The sequence below is a fragment of the Scomber scombrus genome, chromosome 21 (genome assembly GCF_963691925.1).
Source record: "Scomber scombrus chromosome 21, fScoSco1.1, whole genome shotgun sequence".
NCBI lineage: Eukaryota > Metazoa > Chordata > Actinopteri > Scombriformes > Scombridae > Scomber > Scomber scombrus.
The window spans coordinates 17,944,718-17,962,263 of NC_084990.1; the positions used below are offsets into that span (position 1 = coordinate 17,944,718).

A 17,546-nucleotide genomic window follows, 5' to 3' on the forward strand; every position below is an offset into this window, starting at 1 on the left:
ATTGTAAAATGTATCTGGAGGAAACCTTTGTGTATAATACTATAACTATACTATTATAGGTCTGTTACAGCCGGGTGAAAAGAAATGAGGAGAACCAGCAGCTGAATTACCTCTCATTTCTCACACACACACACACACACACACACACACACACACACACACACACACACACACACACACACACACACACACACACATAAAACAGCACATACAGACTCTCTCCTTTGCCTCCTCCCTCTTTTTTTCTCTTTCTCTCTCTCTTTCTCTCTCTCTTTTTCACACATGCACACACACAGAAGGACTGTTGTCGCGTGTACTGTACAGTGATCGGAAAGGCGAGCTGGTTGCTCTGTGTGCAGTAGAGTCGGTGTGTAGTGAAGCTTTGTGCACCCAGGGGTAGGGCTGTTCCTGGTCACACTATCTTACTCTGTGCCAAAATGTAGTGCAACAGCCAGGCTAGTCCTGTCTGGTCTGATTCCAATAAAACACTGAGCTGTCTACATCACTCTGAGACTCTGTTGTGTCTTCTTTCCCTCCTTGCAATTTAACATTTTTTTTATCCTAATGCTTTTATTGATTGTCACCTGCTGTTCAGAGGCAGATCTGTGGGATCTTTTACAGTTTTTACTGTGAGAGAAGAAGAGAGAAGTGAGGAGAGGGTGAATTGGAGGGGAGAGGGAGGGGGGGAGAAAGTGGGAGGGGAAAGGTGATGCTTTTCCTGGCCTGCTGACCTATCATCATGCTCAGTTTTGAAGGCCTGTAGGTGATGCACATGCAGAGGAGTCTGCTCAACTCATCTGTGCTGCGGGGGACCACTTGCCTTGTGACATTTGGCGCCACTAATTGCTTCTCAGAGTAATTAGGCTACCTGGAATGGTGTAAATTGTAGTGCTGGGAGTCCATACTGTGCTGTGAACTCCTGCTGCCACCATCTCTTTTTCTTTTTCTGCGCCATGACACAGGATAAAGACACCTGTTGGACACGATGACAGCAGACAAGGAAAAGAGAAGGTAAAGCTGCATGTGCTTTGTACACATTTTGAAACATTTTCATAACCACTGTCACAATTTGTCTAAACTTCATTTGACTTATTTAAGTTTGGTTTTGGTTTGACACGTTTTAAATGGTAATCTCAATCATGGTTTTGTGACCATACAATGGCCATCTAGGCCTCAATGCACTGCTCTCTTTCCTGGTTCAACAGTAGTGGAAGAATTACCCAAATATTTAAAAGAGAAAACTTAAAGTAGAAAAACAACAATGGAAAATGAAAGCAAACAAAAGTGCTTCTATCAAAATTGTGAAAGCATTCGAAGTACTGCCAGTAAAATGTACTCAATCAAAAGGAAAAGGCATGATTTGCAAGGCGTGAAAATATCACATGGGATTTTTTTTACTCAACAGTGTTATCTCAGTGGAAGTGCTATATGCTTTGATCTGTATGTCGAGAAATTGTAACAGTGTCATGATGATTAAATGGCTGTTATTCTGGACAGTTCCCGGACAGTTGACATTTTGAACATAGCACATTTTTAATCACATAGCGGTGATGTTTTATCAGTTTTGGTCATGATGAATGTAGAATCTAAAATAATGTACAGTAAAGAATAAGTAGAAAGTACATTTCTGTCTGAAATTTGGTGAAAGTTCTGACAAAATTGAAATACTCAAGTGAAGTGCCTCAAACTGTTCCTTTAGTTCAATTAAAAGCAACAAAATCAATTTAAAGAATCGCCATTTTACAAGTACAAACATCTTTAAATGTATGTTAAGTACTGTCTGTTGTACTCTAATGAATCGAAACTAAATTTCATTTTATGTTACTATTTGAAATATAGTATCACAATAAACCTCTAATCTGCCAATACTAAGTTACATTGTGCTGTACTCAATACTACTATCTATAATAATATATGGTATACTGTGTGTCATTCATAATCAGGTCTCATATCAACCTGCAATGTATTTGTTGTAATGCATGATAAGTCATTTGTATTTGATTAAATCCATGTAAATGCTGTTAAGATGACTTAAGTTGCTTGTTTCTCATGATATGTGTTTTTTCCTGACCTCTGTCTTCTATAGGGCAATCAGCCGTGAGGCGGCGAGAAGGAGGCGGCGAGTGGAGTCTGATGTGTTTGGCGATTTATCTCGTCTCCTGCCCCTCCACCCCTCCCTCCGATCTCACCTGGACAAGCCCACAGTCATCCGCCTGACCCTCAGCTACATACGCATGCATACAGTGCTCAAAGGTGCCATCATCACACACATTAATGAGGGCTTTTAGAAATCCATGTCACTGCGCACCTCATACATACTGTATTTATGCATGTGCAAGACACTCTTTTAAAATATATTTTTAAAGGACACGTATAGAGAAAGATTTTGTGTGAATCCAAAAGTAATGAGACTATGTATGAAAGAAATCTAACCTTTTGACCTATATATACTTCAAATAATGCAATGAAACTTAAGTAAGTCGTCATCCCATCCTGAAAATAAAATGATGTTTAAGAGAGATTCAGTTATTTAATTTAAGTCAAGTAACCCTGATAATTTAACATTTCTTAGCCTGGTTAATATATGAATGATACATAATCAATGCCTTGTAAAGCTGAATTAGATTTGCTGAAAAAGAACGGTACAGATTTGTTTGGCTGACTCAAAAAGGGTATTGAAACTTAAAATATGCCTAAGTCGTCATATTTTCCAGAGCTGTACATAAAAGCAGCTTTGCTACATAAGTGACTCTTACAGACACAGTCACTGGGCTAATTGCACATATCTGAGGTGTAACTTAAATGAACTTTTTTTTTTTTTAATAAGTAGCTTTAGAAAAAAAAGTCTCACTAAAAATAGTGACTTTGTTGTGGGTTAGCTTGCTAGTTTCAAGGCTAGAGGGTTTGAGTTGGTGATAGAGGAAGTTGTTAATAACATGAATAACACCTGGGACACACACTCTTATAAAAACACACACACACACACACACACACAACCCTACCACACATCAGTGATCACACTTGCAGCAACATCCTCCACAATTCCCATAAATACTGCATTTACTAAAAATAAAGAGTAGAATAGTTCCCATGAGAGGATATTTATTTTCAGTGTATTAAAAAATCTGACAATAACCCAATCAATAAACTCACTCTTTCTGTCTTAGGGAATGCTGGGATAAAAGTAGAGGCCAGTCACGCCATAAAATGTGGACCAGCGATAGAGGGTGCAGAAAATAAGACAGATTTGGAGAAGAGAAAACAAGATGGAGGACAGGAGGAGAAGGAGAGAGAGGCGCTGAAAAGAGAGGCGGAGGAAAGAGAGGCGGAGTACAGAGAGGAAGAGGACAGAGAGGCGGAGGAGACAAGCATGTACCTGAAGATCCTGGAGGGATTTCTGATGGTTGTAACCACTGAAGGAGACATGATGTATCTGTCTAGCAATGTTAACAAATATATGGGCTTGACACAGGTACACACACACACACACACACACACACGCATTTTCACATGATTGATGTATTCATTTAGGATTAAGATTTGAAGATAAGTATTGTACTTTATATTTTCTGATAGACTGAGTTGATGGGACACAACATTTTTGACTTCACCCATCCCTGTGACCATGAAGAAATCAGAAATAACCTTCGTCTAACTGCAGGTGTGTATGTGTGTGTGTGTGTGTGTGTGTGTGTGTGTGAGTGTGTGGGGGGGGGGGGGGGGGGGGGGGGGGTCTGTGTTCAGTTTGAGTTGTGTAGTTTGTGGTTATGACTTTGTGTCTTTGAGAGATCAGACAGATTTGATTAGGTTTAACCTTTTTAGCTGATGAAATCTTTTGTATTTTTAGAGGAAGTTTGGCGCGGTGCAAAAAGGGACTTTGTCATGAGAATTAAAAGTGCTCTGACACACAGAGGAAGAAGCGCCAACCTCAAGTCAGCTACGTGGAAGGTTGGTGAGAAGCAATACTGAAACAGAAACACACACTTTTTTCCCCCCATTTCCTAAAAAATGAAATCCTGAAGCAGCATAAAGTTCTGATAATATTTTTGCGACGTTTTAACCCCGTTCTCTGTGGTTTTAGGTTCTCCACTGTCAGGGCCGAGCAAAGATGTGCGTCCCACAGTCTTCAGCTTCTTGTCTGCTGCTGACCTGCCAGCCGCTGCCCCTCTCACACACACTCCTGAGCACACACACCTTCACCAGTCAGCACAACATGGACATGAGGTTCACACACTGCGACCCGAGGTGATTCACACAAATATACACACACACACGTGCCTCTACTAGTGAGTTACTTTAAACGTACTTGTGATTCAGCTGATATAAATATATTTAACAAGTAGAACAACAATAACTAGATTCAAAAACCAAAGTGGAACTGCTGTTACCCTGATATACTCTAAATGTAAGAGTGTGTTTCAATAATTCTATATAAGGTAACTTTTTTTTTTAAACTCAGTGATGTAAATATGAGGCTGCATGTTGGGTAACACGTTGTGATGTCCCTGTCCAGTGTTTTCATGTTATGAAATTTCTTAAGAAAAACTAAGGAAGATTATTAAACTCAATGCTTATTCAGCAAGTGTTGCACTGATATGTGCTGGTTCTAAGTGAGCAAAGCAACAAATGGCCAAAAACAAGACAGAAAACGCAAACTAATATTAGGATTTCTGTAGCCTCATCAATGGTTTTTTTCAATGTTAGTATAAATTACAACATCAACATATTTCATGACTAAAACATTAACATCTGTCTATTAACATTATTTGACGTTTAAGGGCTGGTTTACAAAGTTGTGTTTTGTAAGATAAATACAAAAAATTGTGTGTGTGTGTGTGTGTTGTGTGTGTGTGTGTGTGTGTGTGTGTGTGTGTGTGTGTGTCCATCCGTAGAGTGACGGTGCTTTTAGGTTACGGTCCTGAGGAGCTTGTGGGCCGTTCGATCTATGATCTCTGTCACACGCAGGACATACGTAGTTTAACCAAAAATCATTTGAACCGTGAGTATCAATGTGCATGCACACACTAAAATACACACACATTACACTTGTAAATATATCTAATCTCACCCATCTCTCTCTCTCTCTCTCTGCAGTGTGTTGGAAGAGTCAGTCAGTCAGCGGTCAGTACAGGATGCTCGTGAAAGGTGGAGGTTACGTCTGGGTGGAGAGTCACAGTGCCGTCATCCCCAGTGTCCGACCCTCCAAGTCCAGACCTGGTGTGCACCAGCCGCTCTGCATCCTCTGTGTTACCTATGTCCTCAGGTGTGTGTGTGTGTGTGTGTGTGTGTACAGTATGTTCATTTTTATTTCAGCACACTATAAAATAAACTTGCAGAGACTTGAATTTACCTGATGACAGATAGTCAATCCCAGTATGTGAGTTTAAGGCTCGACTGACAAAACAACAACCTTTTTAACATAAGAAAGGTGACACATTTATGCAACGCCTTTGCAACATTTGCCACATACTTTTTTGGCATTTTTTAATATTATAACACCATATATAAATACAGTCATGTATGGCAGCCCTCAAACCTCACATTGACACATGCTTAACCACAGAACAGGAAGATTATGTTCCTTCCGCTAATGTATTGCCATTTAATAATGTAACTCAAAGATGGTTTTCAAGACTGTTGATTTTCATGGCATACTAAGATGAGCTGCAACCACTGAGTGTTGACAATAATTTATGGTGTTTGTGGCTGCAACTATATTTGTAATTTTTATAATAAAAGACTTATCATTTAGTCTATAAAACATCATAATAATTGTGAAAAAAGTCCATCATGAATTCATCATTTTGTCTCACCAACAGTCCCAAACCCAAAGATATTTATTCAGTTTACAAAGATATAAAACTGAGCGAATTCTCTCATTTGAAACCAGGAAATTCTTGGCACTTTCGTTTGATAAATGATGAAACAATTGCTTATCAAAATTGTTTCATTTTCTGTCAGTTTTTTGTCTATCTGTTTATTAACGAGTTGTTTTAGCAATAGTGTGCTTTGTTAAATGGTTAAAAGTAAAATATCTGTGCTATACTTAAAGGTCTAAAATCACCAGATGCGTTCTTTAAGTAAAGTTACTTTGTAAGTAAGTAAGTTGCTTAAGCTGTCTTCAGGCTATATAGTCAAAATAATTAACAAATTGTTTAATTCTCTCTCTCTCTCTCGGTGTGTGTGTGTGTGTGTGTGTGTGTGTGTGTGTGTGTGTGTGTGTGTGTGTGTGTGTGTGTGTGTGTGTGTCACAGTGGAGTGGAGCAGGCATCCCTGCAGCTGTCTTTGGACCAGTCTGTCCACAGATACTTGAGCTGAGACTGAAGTCTGAAGAACCAAACTGAACAATCTGCCGAACGCACCATTCATCTAAAAAAATAAAAAACAAAAAATAAAAAAACAACAACAAACAATCTGCTCTACCTCCTTTTGTGAATTATCATCATACAATTTCAATAAACTAACCTTTATTAAACATAACATTTCATGATTCAAAGTGACTTTCTGTTTGTTTCAGCTGTTGATGTTTTTTTTATGTCTGCAAACAGAATTGGATGTTCAGTTTTTGGATATGGCTACAAATATTTCAACTGTTAGAACACCAGACACATTAAACTACATCTTGGAGAAAAGTGTCTTAAATATCACTTGTCACAAAGCTTCTTGGTTAACTTCACTTCACAGCTTTGTCACACAGTTTTGCACAACTTCTGTCTTCTGAAAAGAAAACTGAAAGCATTAGGTGTAAACTGTGGTTTACAGACAGTTGACGGGGTGTAGTGAGAGTTGAAATTTGTTGATGAAAGCAGGCAGTTTGACTTTTTCTTGACCTCCCTGGGCCTAACCTTGCTTCCTGTGGGGTTTCCTTCTAGGTCACCTGACATGTGGGGTGACATCTGGCCTTCAAGCATAGATATTATGTACAATACACACACACACACACACACACACACACACACACATGCACACACACGCACACGCACACACCAAGTATATATAGAGAGATGTGCATTGTGCTGATGAGGAGATATGAGCAGATGCAAGTCAAAGCCACAGCTTCCTGAAGACAGAGACTTGATAGGAAAGTTCTCGTGGGAACTTCTTCAACTTTTTACCTCTCGACCTCTAAACACACACATACACACACAAATACACACACATGCACAAACAATAGACTGTGTCAAGTTTCACTTCAACTGTTTTTACTGGTCTGAAACTAAATCAAAAACAATCTGAGTAAAATTCACAATGGCAATAATGGTTATTAAAAGGACAATTAGGAATTAGCAGCAGATGATATGAAGTTATCTAACGCCTGGTCGTAACACACAGGTGGGAAAAAAAAGCTTCTTTTTCTCGCTGTATGTGTTGCAACAATCAGCCCCCTTGACACCTGTTGTAAGATCACACCCTTTTTTTTCACAGTGCCTCAGTAAGTTCTGATGTGTAGATGTATAGCGAGTAAGTAAATAAACTTTATGTCCGTAGCACCTTTCAAAGCCAAAGTTACAAGATGATCCACAAAATACAACATTGTAAAATATAGGTGCAATTTCAGCATACATACAGTACTGTGCAAAAGTATTAGGCCACCATTAGATTTGTTGTTTTAGCAATGCTATAATGACCGTATATACAGTAATTATTTATCAGTCTCTTTTTTTAGAATACAACCAGAAAATAGAGGAAATGTGTATGCAGTATTAAAAAACAGAAGAAGAAAAAAATAGAATCTATAGGCTAAAGTGGCTAATATTTAGCATGACCTCCCCTTACACTTTAGGAATAGCAGGAACCTGGCTCTCTTAAACCTAAATGGAACGGAACCTTAATTAATAATATTATTAAATAATTAATATTACATTTTGTATACATATTTCCTGTTTTTCTGTTTGTATGGTGGGGGTGGCCTAAGACTTTTGTGCAGTACAGTATTTCAGCACAAAGGAAAACAGAGATAGAGTTATGAGACATACAGAACAGAATGAAACCATTTGGGTAGACATTAGAAACTGATTTGATTAGGTGGGTTTTTTAAAGTTTTTTAAAATGAAGAGCTGACTCATCTCACCTGACACTGAGTCAGACGCTGAGAGTTTTTTTCCACAGCGTTCGAGCTAAAACACACCAAAAAAAACCCTTTCGTTTTAGGCTTGGACAGTGAAACTTTTAGCCACATTTTGTTCCCAGCTCTGAAACAGCTCTGAAATATAAAGCTGAGCCACATCGTGTAGGGATTAAAAAGTAAATAAGTGTATTTATATTGCCCCAAACCACAAATTTGCTTGAAAGTGCTTTATATAATCCGACACCCTCTACCCTTAAAGACAACTTGTGTAAAAGCTCCTTTTATTCCGTTTATTTATCCAGTGATAATGATAAAGCTGCATGACATATTCTCTCTTTTTCTTTTCTTAGTGTGCATACCGGTATTAACTGTTTTATATTTTTTATATCACTGTTTTATTCTTATATGGATGTCTTACTCTTTACTGTGTGCTGCCTTTGTTTAATAAGCCAATAGGTCAAATAATATAAATAGAAATACAAAATCTAAATGATGTAGATATAATAATGTAAAAGCATGATGTGACAGCTGATGTCTGGTTTATTACAGTCTCAGTTCTCATTGACCATCTACTATTCTTCTCACTGCTATTTCTCAAACACAAAAAAGTGTTTTAAAATTATGTCATTTTGCATCAAGTATGTATTTTTGCTTCACCCAGGAAGCTCAATGTGTGATATGAAAGCTGGGGACTTCAGGGTTTTTTTATTCTCATCTTCACACTGACGTAGTCAGACATGTAGGAAAAGACACTTACTCCATCTAGTGTTAAACTATAGTCAGTGAAACTAAACATACAGTCAGCATCCTCCACAAGGTGGCCACATTCTCTCGGATTTGCCAGAAGCGTCCCACTGTTGAGTGTATGTCCTACAAGCCTTTGACATGTGAGCTAAAAAAATTACCAAAGACTCTACTGTGCCAATCTTTTCACATTTTTATGAATAGTTGAGTCAGACAGTATAGTGTTATCTATCTTCTAAACAAATACTAGTACAACATTGGCTGAAAAAGCATTAAAAAGTTGAGCCCACAACACTTGAGCCCATTATAAAACACATCATTTTAATATGTATTTAGATTTTCCTCAGTCACACTAACTCAGAAAACCTGAGAGGAAAGCCTTTGAAACAGAATCTGCCATTTTGAATAGTAGAAAAATTTGAGAATTTAACTTAACTGCTGCAGAGAAGCCACAGAATAACCAATAATGTATGGCCCATCAAATAAAGCCCTATACAAATATTAGGTAGTAAAAAAAAATATCAATATCGATATATCGGTATCTCATCAGTAATTTATTGTTATTTATACACACACACACAAATACACACACACACACACACACACACACACACACACACACACACACACACACACACACACACACACACACACACACACTCATGAAAATGAAATATAGTATGTATTACATAGTATGGATTGGTTTATGATGACTTCATATGCTGTTATTCATTTTATTTTAAAGTCAAGTTTCATGTCTGTATAGCTCTCTTGTTGCAGTTTTTCTCAAATAACCCCAAGACCATTGTTTGATCATCAGTCGCTGATCATTTACTGTAAAAATAGTCCAAAACTCACTGCTCTGTCTCTCTTTCGCTTAAGAGGAAAAAGAAGGTGTTTGTTATAAATAAACTTTTTATCTGACAGCATGACTTTGATTCATGAAGTCACAGCTGAGTTTGAGCCTGTCTGAGGAGTGACTTTGCTGGGGGGGGAAAAAAAACCCAAACTGAAATAGTTTTTTCTCCTTTGTGTTCAAAGTGCACCTTTATTAACTAAACTTCAGGAAATCTTTTTGGCTCTGCCCACGGTTGTCTAAACTTACATTTTCTGGTTGGTTGACACCACACTGCTTTTCAAGGTGACCTTAGCAGTTGTTGCAGGATCTTGCGGCCTTGCCTGTTGTTTCAGAAGCCTGATTACTCCAGCATGGCCAAGTCTGCGCTGCACTGCTGCTGAGGCACAGGGGGTGGAGATAAGAGGTGGAGGAGGTCATGGTAGTGGGCTGAGGGTTTAATTTCATGCCACCGTGATCTCATTTTAAAGGAGGAGCGAACACGAAAAAGATTGAAAACTTCTACAAAATTCTCACACACAAAAGAAGCAAGACTCCCCTAAACTATTGTGCATTTAAAGTAAAAGCTTTATGTGACCCTACTGAAGAGGCACTTCTTTACGTCAACAGCCCCCCTCCTTATTCCCTTTGACCCTCCTCTCCTCCCCCGCCACACCCCCACGGCTGTGTGGGTGTTGTCAGGCTATCAGCCAATGACATGACAGTGCTCACCCTTTGAAACATAACCATCATAAATCAGTGTCTGGACTGCAGAGAGGAAAACATGGAGGGGCTGAGATAAAGGGAATGATACGATTCAAGATAAACTACAGACCAGGAACTGTTGGTGATGTGATGAAGGGAATATTATATACTAGGATTACTCAAAGGAGATTATTAATTGTTTCCTGTTATAAAGGCATGTCTACTAGATAGAATAGAGTAGGAAAACACAGATGAATGAAACTGACCTCTGGTGCAGAGTTCACAGTTCAAAGTTCTTCAACTGATATGTTTTACATGACAAGTAAGGACAAGGTTTGCTGCTTAATGAACAAACAGGCACGTGTCAGATTCAGCTGAAGCACTTCTGTTTAGGTTTAGTCTTAGTATGACTGTAGGAGAGGCACGTTTTTTTGTGCAGCACCTTTCAGACACTGAAGGAATTTAGCATGTTTTTCATGAGGTCAAAGAAAGGCACTGGATCAACATTTTAAAAACACAATGAAGAGGGGGGGGGGGGAATCAGAAACAAACATGGTATAGATTAATATAAAACAAAAAAGAAACATGTTTTAGTGCAGTTTCAGTGGTAGGAAATCAAGTGACACTAAATATATTAATCAATCAAAGGTTACAGGAAAACATGGGGGTATTTAATAAAGGTTGATATTCATTAATAAGACAAAATTTCACTCACTTTTGGGCCATTTTCCAGTCATATTAGTACATTTTTACATAATTATCGTTGAAAACCTTGCCTTTGCATGAAAAAGGGTATAAATATCAGTTTGAACAATTTTGTCTTTAAAAAAATAATGATATGAATATTGTATTGTGTAGCACCCAATGGGCACTAGAGCCTGAAATAAACAGTATTCAGTAACAATGCACTGCAATGCACTGTTCCACAATGTATCTGAATGGAAAAGGAGAAGTTGCCCACACACTTAGAACTTGCACACTCCCAAAAGGTGTAATGATGCTTTTTAGAGGAAAACAAGGTGTTTGTCAGGCAAAAGGTGTTTGTCAGGCAAAAATCCATGTGGACAAAAATCTCTCATTTTTAAGAATGTGTATGGTAAAGAATATGGCAATATGGCAAAAGTATGTCACATGTATGAGCTATAGTTTTTTTTTCTTAATGTGTTAATGTGCATAGTAATGTAATAGTAATGGGCAGTTATCTGCATGATGTGATTGTTTTGTCTGTATATTGTTTTTTGTCCACACGCATATCTGCCTGACCAAGACTTTTAGGGCAAATGTTACATCGATGCATTTTCTTGGAACTGTCAGTGTTGACAAAATCTCTCCTCTTGCTTTGCATACTGTTTGTGTCACACACTTGTGCCCATCTGCAGTTAAATGTGCCCTCTGTCCACCTTCTTTACTTACCTTTAAAGTGTCTGGATTGACACATAAGTGAAGCAATGTTGATAATTTTTCAAATAAACACATAAAATCTCATAAAACAAATTGGATTGCTTTCTGGAGTGAGACAGAGGCCTCAGTTGGATATATAGACTCAGCTTATCTTCCCTCTTGTTTGCTTATCTTCAAAAAGAGAACAGACAGAACAAACTGACACATGAATATTCAGATATTGTGTTCCCATCTCTCTGTTTCTGTCTACCCTAAAGAAGGAGAATGGTTTTCAGTTCATCTTGGTTTCAGGAAATCAGCTTCTAAGACACAATAAAGCTATATGGCCCTGTAATACAGAGATAAAACAGTGAGGGGATAAGCACTGCCGTTATTGCATTAGTAATAGTGTAGCATTGCCTTGACCTGGTGCCAAATAATGGGTAACATGGTTACTATTGATTGCTTTGTCCACCTGACATCAGGGCGATGATACAGGATGTTCATAGCGTTTAGATTTAAAGCCTGACCAGCCAAAACCTGTATGTTCTTACGTATATATTTGACGTATTACACTCAATTGAGTCATCATTAAATTTGCTTTTGATATTGTGTAATCGTGTTTGTACTACGGTTGAAGCCTACAAATGTGTAATTGAACCAGAGCCTGGGGGAATGATCTAATCTTATCTCCTGTGCAGAGTCCACAGGTTTAAGTCCAGGTCAGGGACTCCATTCAGATGAGCTCAGCACTGAATGTCTGTCTCCCCATGCCATGTAGAGTGACAATGTTTGCATGTACTCGATGTGTGAAATACTGTGACCATGCAGGGAATGCAGTGTTAGATACACTCATTGTATCTTAGCTGTGATCAGACAATGGGAGCAGATGCTGGAAGGTAAACATATAACAAGCCCAAAAAGGATGACCATTCAATCAGATTGCTGTGCAAACTCAAAGCTATAATCAAAAAACGCTCACATGTTAATTACAGCAGATATTTAACAATGCTACTGTGTGCAAGGAATCATTATTATGGAAAAAAAGATAAGAAAAACAATATTCTGCCGAAGAGAATACTGTATGTGCAGTATTTGTGTATGTGGATTACTGAATGTAGTTTGACTGTACATGTACTGGATAATTGTGTGTGTATATGTGTGTGCTGTGGCGCCACCTATGTTTTTCGCAAATGCCCAAGACAACTTTCACCTAAGAGAGACAATAAAGGCTTATCTTATCTTATCACAACATGCATAAAGTATAATGATACTCTGCTGATTGGCTGATCAGTAAGTTCTACCCATGATACCTTTCAGTCAAGTCAAGTTAATTTTTATTTATATCGGCCAATATCTCAAATCATACTTTCACCTCAGAGGGTTTTACAATCTATACAGCATACAACATCCTCTATCCCTTGATTTGAATAGAAAAAACTCTCCTTAACTGGAAAAACATAGATATTGTATGCATAGAGCAAAGCAAGATAGCAAATTTACAGTATGCAAAAACAAGATGACAAAATTATATTCAGGAGTCAAGAAGCCTTGTTTGAAAATTATCTTGAGCCGCCTATTAGCTCAGTTAAATGGAAAGCACCAACCCTTCCTCCCTCCCTTGGCTCCACACACACTCCTCCGCCTTGATCCAGCTGTATCTGAAGTACATACTCTTTCTAGCACCCCTCCATTCACAACACACGCACACACCATGAGTGACCTGCTGCCCTCGACAATACACTCTCACTCGGCTAATTGCACAAATATAAAAAGCTCACGCACCATGGCACACACACACATCCTGACAGATAATGCATGTACAGTAACGTAGGCTCTATTGGCTCAATGGCATTTGTTTTGTTTGTATTAAATTACTAAACCAAATGCGACATTTTTGGTACAATATATTACAAATGTACATCATTATATAAAGGGCCTCTGTCCTGATGCAAAGAGGTTCTGTAAGGATGTAATTGATTATCTGTCATTGATGTTATACTGTATGAACAGATTAGACAACAAACGCAGTGACTTTTTTATAGCTGTACTTCTGGCAATAAAAAAAGACTATCTTAAAGGACAGGTTCACAATTTTACATGTCTGTCTTAAAATAATATGAACATTAAAATAGGTTTTTATTGCCATAATCATTCCTCCTGTTCATACTCAACATTTGAAGATCCCTTTCTAATGCATTTACAATGTAAGTGAAGGAGGACAAAATCCACACTCCTTGATCTTTGCAAAAAAAGGAGTTTGTCTGAAGCAACAAAAAAACCTAAAACCTAATGACTTAGGAGGACTGGCTCTACCTGTGTTCCAACACTATTACTGGACAGCCATTGTCTAAGCCCTTGTTTACTGGCAGGACGCATACCCTGAAGTGTTTAAAGATATGACCACATTATGAGTGGCTAAAGAGCGGGACATTAGTGGCACTTCTGTTCTAGCATTACTCCATACAGCTAAAACCCTTGTGGATTAATTAATTAAAGGGATTGATTTTATAGTCAAAAAAACTCATTAAAGGTATACCAAAAAGCATTCAAGTTACCAAACACTTATATTTTAGCTTTCAGTTGTTATAATCCTGCACTCCCCTTTCACAACTAGATACTGCTTTTTCAACTTGGAAAATGGAAGCTTTAGTTGCTATTAATGACCTGTACAGTGATAATGTGTTCTTGTAATTTGTTCAGCTTAAAGCAAAATTTACACTGTAGTCATGCCATTTTTTCAAGTATCTACAAATCAGGAACTTTGTCAGAAGAAACATTTCAAATTTGGAAACTTCTAATTCTCCTGATGAACTGCAGTCTTTATGGACAGCTGAATCTGATATTTAAAAAAAGCTGGTCTCTATGATTGTAATGTAATGTATGTAAATGTACATGCAGATCAGACAAGCCAATGTGGAAACACAAAGAAGGGATTTTATACTAACAAGGCTATGTCCAAACCTAGTATATGGCTGGACCATGTATGGTCAGTGTGTGAAATGGTGGCCAGTTTTTTTGTTACAGGAATGGTCAGTGATGGTGTCTATAATGTGAATTCCTGGATATTAAATGTTAATTTTCTGTGATGGTCCCAGTAATATTTATAGCTGATAAAGTGTGCTGAAGTAGCATATCGCATGACATGGTTAAGCTATGTTTGAGTAAGGTTTATGAAGGTTATGAATGCAGTTGCATGAACAATGTTTTCCATTTATATCTTTGGAAGTTGGATTGGAATGGGAACTTATTTTAATTGCAATTAAAATACAGACGTCTCCCATTGCTCTCATTTGGGTGCTTTAACTATGCTATCTTCCTCATGCCTCTGTGTGTCTGTTTTCGGACTCTTTCCAAGTCGATGATCATGGAGGCTGCGGTGGAAAATGTTTTGACAGCATTTTGTTTGCAAATTCAGGAGGCTTATGTCCGCCCGGTTACCGTAGTTACAGTCAAATCAAGCGCACCTTCAGAGTAGCCTCCCAATACTGAATTGATATAACAGCCTACATGAGTTGTATATCTTACCTGTCAGTGAAATAAAGAGCTTGTATCCTGGTATTAGTTCAGTTATAAAGTCCAACCAATGGTGTAACTTCATCACTCACTCACTCACTCACTCACTCACTCACTCACTCACTCACTCACTCACTCACTCACTCACTCACTCACTCACTCACTCACTCACTCACTCACTCACTCACTCACTCACTCACTCACTCACTCACTCACTCACTCACTCACTCACTCACTCACTCACTGACAACTGCAGGTATAGGGCTGCTTTATGGCCGGTCCAGCCAAAATGTATTTGACTACCTCAGGCTGCTGGAGTCTCATATCATTTTCAGATAAACTTTTAAGTACATTTTTGTGCAAATTGTGTCACCATGGATTTGTCACCCATCACTACATTTTAAAAGCATTTGAAGAGGACATTTTAATGGCCAGCATGAACAGAAAGAATGATTACAGTGAGCAAAATGTGACAGAAAGTTAATTTGGGGGCTTGATTTGAAAAATCATGAACTAATCGTGTAAAGAACTAGAAAATAGAAGAATATTTAGACTTATTAGCAATGGAGTGAGCAGCTGAAGCCTACAAACAAAATCGTACTGGAGAATAGTGGACACATATAATAACATACTGTGTGTAATCAGTAACTAGAAAGAGCGATAATAATAGATATAGAATATGATTTGATTTAGGAAGCAAGGTTGTGCTACATGTACTGTGTGTGTTGACATCATGTCCCATTAATGTCATGTTATGTTGTACATGGCAGGATTTATTCACCAATATTTCCTTAGAATATAAAGAAATATAGTGCCAAAGAGTGGCTTTCACTCTTTGGATTCAAGTTGGATTTTTCAGACACATACTGTACACGATCAGCTCCCTCACTGATTGTTGCTGCTCATGAGGGTTTTTAATTGCAAACACAATGGGCCTTTTCTACATCTCCCACCTGACTCTCTTTCTCTCTGTTTCTGCCACTCGACAGCAGATCACGGAACTGCTGATGACAGCAGGCCGCGCAGAGACCCTTTGAACAAGCCACAAAGTACAGAACTTTAACACTGTTGTTGCTGCACAAAAGCTAATGAATGACCAGGCCGGTGCACTTCATGTTTCTACAAACTCAGTGCTTTATTAATTTACTTCATATACCAATCTTTTATTTTTAAATTGTTCTTACTTAACTGAACATATTCCTAATACAATCGATTTAAATATTTTGTTTTATTGTGACCCTTCCGGCGGTCATTTGGCCTATAATACTGCCTTCATGTCCTCCTGGTTTAGTTATAAAATTGCAAATGAAGTGAGAAAATTAAATAAATAAATGGATATGAAACAGACTGTTACAGACTATTAACATAGCCGAGTACATTATATCTTGTTGTGTAAGAACAACAAGGTGTGTTACAACTATTTCTTAGCCTTTGGGCAGGGCCGCACTAATTTTTTTACCACTACTTCCAGTGTTTATGCCAAGCCAAGCTAAGTATTGGCAGGCTGTAGCCTCATATTTATCATGCAGACATAGGAATGTCATCTCTAATATGCCCTTGGGACCAGGTTCACTGTGTAACATTTCTGGTTTTGGGTCATGTCATCAATTGCGCATTTTTGTTGTAAGTTATATATATTTCAAGGTGTAGCTCTATCTTGCTGTGGGACCAGGTTTCAAATTCTAGATTTTTACACATTTATCATTTCAGTTTGTACCAAACACACAGGGGACACACATCGTGCCTGAATAAAGTTGTGTGTAGGCCTAAAAAAAATGTGGGTGGACAGTAGGGGGCCAACAGTAGATTTCTGCGCGAGGGCCCCAAAACAGGTTAATCTGGTCATGTTAGGCAGAAATGTGAATAAACATGTTTTCCAGTGTGCTTTCTAAGGGTGACACAGTGTGCTTGTCTTGTAAATCAGATGTTCAAAATGACTAAAAGGCATGTGTGAATGCTAGGCTATTAGCGTTAGGTCTTCATCAAATTACATTGAATCAAAGGCAATGCATTTTTATGTTATAATGATGATGTCATTGACATATCACAATGTTAACAATGTATATTAATATGCAAACAAATCATCACCTGAAACTTTTTGCAATTATCTTTTAAAACAGTATTATATGTATTTATTTATATGTTTGATTTATAAGGCAAAATGTACAGTGTTGAACATAATTGTTATTATTTTAAGTGTACTTTACCAGTTGCAGTTCCTTAGCAGATCATAATTTGTACACTTGAGAAGAACATGAGATAAAATGTAGAGTCAGTGGTTAAAGAGATGAGCAGCTT

At 37.9% G+C, this 17,546-nt stretch overlaps 1 protein-coding gene across 1 annotated transcript; it reads left to right on the forward strand.

Moving 5' to 3' along the window:
• Positions 1 to 882: 882 nt before the first annotated feature.
• On the forward strand, positions 883 to 6,386 carry epas1a (endothelial PAS domain protein 1a). The gene is made up of 9 exons (XM_062442140.1): positions 883 to 1,011; positions 2,087 to 2,253; positions 3,168 to 3,472; positions 3,577 to 3,661; positions 3,848 to 3,948; positions 4,082 to 4,245; positions 4,893 to 4,999; positions 5,095 to 5,263; positions 6,255 to 6,386. The coding sequence occupies exons 1-9, from the start codon at positions 986 to 988 to the stop codon at positions 6,316 to 6,318; spliced, it is 1,188 nt and encodes a 395-aa protein (XP_062298124.1). The 5' UTR covers positions 883 to 985; the 3' UTR covers positions 6,319 to 6,386.
• The last annotated feature ends 11,160 nt before the right edge of the window (positions 6,387 to 17,546 follow it).

What these genes read in the sequence shown, in the direction of transcription:
- epas1a (XM_062442140.1), top strand. Translation starts at nt 986, where the DNA reads ATGACAGCAGACAAGGAAAAGAGAAG. An exon ending in TCAAGTCAGCTACGTGGAAG is followed by an intron (nt 3,949 to 4,081) that starts GTTGGTGAGAAG and finishes CTGTGGTTTTAG; the next exon opens with GTTCTCCACTGTCAGGGCCG. An exon ending in TGTGTTACCTATGTCCTCAG is followed by an intron (nt 5,264 to 6,254) that starts GTGTGTGTGTGT and finishes TGTGTGTCACAG; the next exon opens with TGGAGTGGAGCAGGCATCCC.